General features: G+C 50.5%; 1 protein-coding gene across 3 annotated transcripts; it reads left to right on the top strand.

Annotated features, from left to right (window-relative positions):
* Positions 1 to 2,771: 2,771 nt before the first annotated feature.
* On the top strand, positions 2,772 to 5,070 carry NPM3 (nucleophosmin/nucleoplasmin 3). 3 transcript variants are annotated; one of them, XM_055560434.1, is made up of 7 exons: positions 2,772 to 2,957; positions 3,287 to 3,372; positions 3,614 to 3,733; positions 3,852 to 3,945; positions 4,548 to 4,639; positions 4,718 to 4,746; positions 4,914 to 5,070. In XM_055560434.1, exons 1-5 carry the CDS (start codon positions 2,840 to 2,842, stop codon positions 4,628 to 4,630), a joined length of 501 nt encoding a protein of 166 aa, XP_055416409.1. In that variant the 5' UTR covers positions 2,772 to 2,839; the 3' UTR covers positions 4,631 to 4,639; positions 4,718 to 4,746; positions 4,914 to 5,070. The 3 variants fall into 3 exon arrangements, with proteins under 3 accessions (XP_055416409.1, XP_055416408.1, XP_055416407.1); XM_055560433.1 differs by having other exon boundaries at positions 2,777 to 2,957; positions 4,518 to 4,639; XM_055560432.1 differs by having other exon boundaries at positions 2,778 to 2,957; positions 4,518 to 4,639; positions 4,718 to 5,070.
* The last annotated feature ends 1,207 nt before the right edge of the window (positions 5,071 to 6,277 follow it).

Below are 6,277 nucleotides of genomic sequence, written 5' to 3'. Positions count from 1 at the left end.
TCCATTGTGGTCGCATTTCTCACCTAAGAGCGAGCAATCATTGTCATCCTCCTTGGCTTATTGACTGAAATGCATCTCATGCTTCAGAGACGTGGCAAAGATGAGAAGGATTTGGGTTCAGAGGCCTCAGGGTGGAGAGTCCAAGTGGGATGGTTATGGCATTAGTTTAAGCTGAGGAAAGGATTTCAGTTTGGGTGGTTTTTCTGCTTTTTGTAAAGCCTTGGCCAGTTGTCTCCTAGTGACTATTGGTTCAGGCAAGTTGTGATTTGTAGGGACAGATGTGCAGTTGTTTGTGGCAAAAGCCTAAAAGTGACAAACTTGTAAAAAAAATTTTTGTATATAAACTAGCTGTAACCTGACTATCCTTTGTTTTTGTAATTTTCCTTTTGAAAATGAAAGGGTGTGGTTCAGGATGGCACTTTGAATAATTAATGTAAATCAGTGGGTTTTCTTTACTTTTGTCTTTGGTTTTGTTTTGTTTTTAAAAGAAGTTATTATTTTCAAAGTGCCTCCCACCTAGGGCTAGGCCATGACCACTTTGGGTACAAGAGCCTAACTTCATAGGATTCACAGTCTGTTGCAAAGTGCAGTCATTTCTGGAAATTAACCTCAGTGCAGGTCAGCATGTGAAATGTTAGTTTTGACATCTGGCAACTAGGGTTTGGGGACTGATTGATCCCATTTGCCCACAGGTCAGTTGTCCTTTAATTTCAAGACGTTACTACTGGTTTTATTAAATCAGTCTTTAGTTCTTGCATGTTTGTATCTAATTTTTAAAAGAATGAGTACACTTTAACCAATGACTTATGGTTACCCTTTTCTCTTTCCTTTAACCGCAGGTTCTGAAAGCTTCAAGTATTTTAATTTAGATTTGGTGTTTTAAGGGTTCTGAGCAAATGCTCTTGCATTGAATTTTGCTCTGCAGGATTCATTTTCTTTTTTATCATGGCTTGCTGGCTTCTCTGTAACTGTTTTGTTACCTTGCTTCCCAGCAGTTTTGTATCAGCAGTTTAAGTTTGGGCTAAGAGGCAAGAAGGTCAAGAAGAAAATTTAAAACATTTTCTTTTCATAGATTTCCATCAGTGTGGGCTTTGAAAAAAGTCTTTTAAGGGATTGTACCTCGTGACTGTGAACCAAAGCCTGTGAGTGTGCACTGAACAGGTGAGACGAATGACAGAGGGTTACATTAGGGGTTAGAAGCCTGCAGCTGGCAGTGGGATATGAAAGCTGCGTTGTGCAACTGGAACCAAGTTTGCATTTTCAGAGGCTGAGATGAAGGGAGGGTCTCTACTGGCTTAATGTCACTTGGTTTTTCTCTTTTAAGTACATTTTGTACACTAGTGGACAGTTCTAGCATTTTATCTGGTGGATTCCATGGTCATCCTCCAGTGGAATCAGGATTTTCAGCAAGTTTGCTTGCAGCTTTATCTTTGCTTTCAATAATCAGTTTGGCTGGTATTCTGGTCACAGAGTTAACTATGAAACAGAAGTCCAGGCCTCTAGGATCGTAAAATGCTGTGCTGTCTATCTTCTAATGGTTATGGCTATTTATTATGGTTGGGATGATATTTCATTGACTGTTTAGATCACAGCTCAGTTCCTGTAGAAAACGAACTGTAAAACTATCTGAAGACCATAAAGAGGCAAAATAAAACTTGAAGTGAATGTGTGTGGTTGTGTACTGTGTAAACCTCCTCCTCGTTTCTGCCTCCTGCCTTTTTTCTCCCACTCTTGCGTTCCCAAGCAAGTATTCCTCCTCTCCAAAGTTGTTTCAACTTAGGGACTGGGTCTTAAAGGCGGTTTTCTCCCACTTCTATCTCTAGTAAATGATTGCCTTCCATATTTTCCTCAAGGCAAGGCAAGATAAAAATAGACTCGTTTTGGCCAGTACACCTTCTTGACACAGTTATAACCCAGGGGTAAATGAAGGCAGTTAGTGGGAGTGAGTTCATGCCACCTAATAGAATAAGGAAAATTGCCTGATTCTTTGGTCAAAAGGGGAAATTTGAAGGCAGATCCCGGATTATGAGACGGGACTCTAAGGCTTCCGTGTTAGGCTGGACTAGCCTGCCTCTTGACAGGAGCAGCAAATTAGCCCCACACTATAGCAATCTCCTCTGCTAGCAAGCGCCATCATCTGAAGTACAGTGTAGGTATACAACCATGTGGATAGTGAGCCGCAGGGTCATTAGAGCAGGAAGCATATCTGGGAGTGGACAGAGTGGTTTGGGTACTAAGTAACAGGAGCTCAAAGTCTTCCTTCATGCTCCGTTCCTTTGGAGGGACGGTATATCTGAGTGTATTCGCTTTTTTAAGAAAAACGATGCACACTATATCTCGCCTTTGCTGGGAGAATTGGGAAGGTTGATTTTCATGTATTTAATGAAAGCTTAACCTGGGGTGGGTGAGGGGATCACGTGGAGTACAGAACTAGAGGAAATGGAGGCAGGAGCCACCCTCAAAAAGTCTTGGTTCTTGAAGTGAGTAAGGACGTTAACATTAACGCCAAGCTGATGCTTTGCACTCTGCAAAGATGTGCAAAGCAGACGCCACATAAAGCGAGACTACTTAAGGAGATGGTTGGATGGCATTACTGACGCGATGGAGAGGAGTTTGAGTAGGCTCCGGGAGTTTGTGATGGACAGGGAAGCCTGGCTTGCTGCAGTCCATGGGGTCGCGAAGAGTCGGACACGACTGAACTGAACTGAAGGAGATAGGGTGATTAAGCCCTGGATCCAGGGTGCCTCGCCAGCGTCTCCTTTAATAGGCGGGGCCGGAGCCGCCGGGAGTCTCAGGCTTTGTACGTGTCGGAGGCGGAGCCGCAGAAAGCCCTAGCAGCATGGCAGCTGGCGCAGCGGCCGCCTTGACGTTTTTGGATCAGGAGAGCCGAGTCCGAGCTGGGGGCGTCGGCAGTCTGCAAGTCCCGGCCCCGGTCACTATGGACAGTTTCTTCTTCGGTATTGAAGAAAGGAGAGGCTGAGGGTGGTGCTGGGGCAGAAGCAGGGCTGAGGAACGGGAATGCAGACATGTGCACGACGTGGGTGGGGGCGGAGGGGGGCCTCGCACGCGGCAGCCGGAGCCGGAGTGGAGAGCCAGGCCTCTGTCCTAGTTGTACGGGTTGGGCCCGGGCCAACCGCTCCAGTTGTTCCTGACACGTGGGCGTGTGAATGGCCCGTTAGTCCACGGCTTCAGGTGAACGGGATTTGGTGAAATGCACCGTCCCCCCCCCCCCACCACCCCCCCCTCCCCCCGACACTGACGCACACTCACAGTTAACCTCTTCCAGGCTGTGAGCTCTCAGGCCACACTCGCTCTTTCACCTTCAAGGTAGAGGAAGAGGATGACGCGGAGCATGTGCTGGCTTTGACCATGGTAAGGGGCGGGGTAGGGGGAGTGGAGGTTAATTGGTTGACCTAAACAGCCTCTACTCGCCTGTCTATCCTCCTTCGCCGCTCTACTGGGAGGCATCTACTCTGCTTAATCCCCACATGGGGGCTCCCCTGGCCAGGCGATCCAGGGACCTCGGAGGCTGGGCAGGTTGTAGGGCAGATGCTTCCACTTGTGGTGTCCACCCTTACTGGGCGAGATTCCGAGGCCCTGTGTACCTTCCCAGCTCTGCCTCACCGAGGGGGCCAAAGATGAGTGTAATGTGGTAGAAGTCGTGGCACGGAACCATGACCACCAGGAGATCGCAGTCCCTGTGGCCAACCTCAAGTTGTCCTGCCAACCCATGGTGAGTTCCCTGGCCATACCTTGGGAGGCTGGGAAGTAGGAATTGAGGACTTCAGGACTTCTCACAAGGTGGGGTGGACTAGGAGTGGGCTAGGCTTTCATCCTTGTCTTCCTCCCAGCTCAGTTTGGATGACTTCCAGCTCCAGCCACCTGTAACCTTCCGCCTGAAGTCAGGTTCTGGCCCTGTGCGCATCACTGGGCGGCACCAGATTGGTGAGAATTTTCTCCTTTGCTTCCAGTAGACTCTCCATCTGGACTCCTACCCCACCCCAGCCATATCTCCCAGTGCAGTTCCCATACAGACCCTGGATGCAGTGCCCTCCACTTTACTACTCTAGCTGTTCTTCACGGAACCTACCCCAGCTTATCCAGCTCCATTAGTGTGGACTCCTTTGAAAGCGAAAGTGAAAGTCACTCAGTCCTGTCCAACTCTTTGTGACCCCACGGACTGTAGCCCACCAGGCTCCTCTGTCCATGGAATTCTTCAGGCAGGAATACTGGAGTGGGTTGCCATTTCCTTTTCCAGGGGGTCTTCCCAACCCAGGGATCAAACCCAGGTCTCCAGCATTGCAGACAGACTCTTTACTGACTGAGCCACCAGCAAAGCCCTTTGACTCTTTGTTATCTAGTTTAGTATATGAAGTTTTTCCCACCTAGGCCATAAGCTTTGGGAGGTGAGAGTCCCTGCAAGCCTAGAGCCACAGGGCATTAATAAATGACATGTATGAAGTATGAAGGGGGTGTGGCTTTAACTCCTCTTCCTCCCTTGACTGCTTGTGTACCAGTTACTATAAGCAATGATCTTTCTGAGGAAGAGAGCGAAGAAGACGGGAGTGAGGAGGAGGAAGCTGAGTTGTGTCCTGTCCTTCCTGCCAATAAGCTGGGGCGTAGGCTCTAACCCTCCCTGGTGAGTTGGAGGGGCCTGGGAGGGGACACGAGGAACATGTTTGGACCTCGATGCTGACCCATGATTTGCTCTCTTCAGGTCAGCCAGCTGCCTGCCACATACACCAGGTTCCTGGACAAGTTTCAAGAACTTTGTATCTTCTCCACTGAAGAGGGTTGGGGCGGGGATGGGGGTGGGGGGTCTTGGTCTGGTGCAAGGAGAACAGGGGTCCCATTCTCCAAAGGACCCTGGTGTTCTAATCCTGTACCTCACCCCAGGCTTCCCTTTTCTCCAGGAGTGGGAGGAACTCTGAACTTCTATCCTGACCTTCTCTCCCCACTTGCCTATGAGGTTGGAGGTCAGCATCTGAAGCTCAGGACTACACATTTTTAATGTTTTTTACATTTTTGGATAAAGGTTGAAATAAAATGTGGATGAGGGTTTTTTTGCAACTCATTTGTGTGGCTTCTTTCCCTCCTGGGGTGGCATTCCCCTAGGGACCACCAGGTGGCACTGTGGCAGCACAGAGGGTGGCCCTGGACCTGGGGAAGGGTGAGGAAATGTGGGATCCTGCTACTCCTAGAGCGCTGCGACCCTGGGAGTCGCAGCTCTGGGCCCCAGCTGCCTTCCTAGATGAGGACCTCCCAACACCAAGCCCCTTCCCAGTCCCTTGGTGGGGGAGGGCCATCCCAGGAGGTTATCAGCATCTAAACAAGGGGTCTGGGCCTCTGTCACCACTCAGGCTGATGGGCAGGGGGGCAGATAAGGGGGCTTAAGCAGCCTGAGGAATGTGCATCCCTGGCCCCATGAAGGGGGCTCAGGCCCCAAGAGGACCGGTGAGGGGTAAGGTAGAGGCCAGTCTTTGCTCCTCCTACCAGTCATGTAGGCCATCTCTGAGCCAGCCTGGACCCTTAGAAACCTGATTCCAGGGGCCAGATGGAGGGGGCTGGCCAGATTGGGTAACAGGGAAACCAGAATCCGGGTGGCCTGGCATATGGGGGCAGAGAGGAGCCCCTGGGATGCAGCCTCCTGGGCTAAAGGGTTCCAGCCCCCTAGCCCTCCACCTGGTCTGGGGGTGGGGGGCGGGCGGTTCTCTGGTGCCTGAAATCAGGTGGTTCTGGGGATTGGCTGCTGCTGTACCAGGAAGAGAAAGGGATGTACCTAGTGTGAGCATGAGTGTGTATATGACCAAGTCTGAGGTCAGTAGTTCAGCAGCTGTGTTGATGGGGCAGGGGGTCTCAGTGCCCTACAAACAAACAAACAAAAGGTTACCTCCCGAGACAGCCTGGGGCCAGACATGCTGAGGAGGGACACAGAAGAGTGCCTGGTGGGGCCAGGCCCACTCCCTCCCACACTGGCTTCTGGGCAAATGAGTGAACAAGTGGGAGGGGTCCCTGGATAACCAGAAGAGGTTGGCATTGGAGCAGGTGTTTGGAAAGAGTGTTTCCACAACACAGAAAAGCACTCCCTTTTCAACACATCTCCGAAGGAGGTGCCCTTCTCCCTATGGTGAGGAGCAAACAGGTCCAGGGTTTAACCTCCCTTTTTCCTAGTTGAGGATAAAGGAAGATGATCCCTCTCTGCGTCGCAGTGATCAGGGTCGCAGGCCTCTCTCTTTGCTGCAGGACTTTGCTGAAGTGCTTCCACCAAGAACACTGG

Source organism: Bubalus kerabau, chromosome 22, assembly GCF_029407905.1.
Source record: "Bubalus kerabau isolate K-KA32 ecotype Philippines breed swamp buffalo chromosome 22, PCC_UOA_SB_1v2, whole genome shotgun sequence".
Lineage (NCBI taxonomy): Eukaryota > Metazoa > Chordata > Mammalia > Artiodactyla > Bovidae > Bubalus > Bubalus kerabau.
Note: the sequence above shows the minus strand (reverse complement) of the source record. Positions and strands in the feature narration are given on the sequence as shown.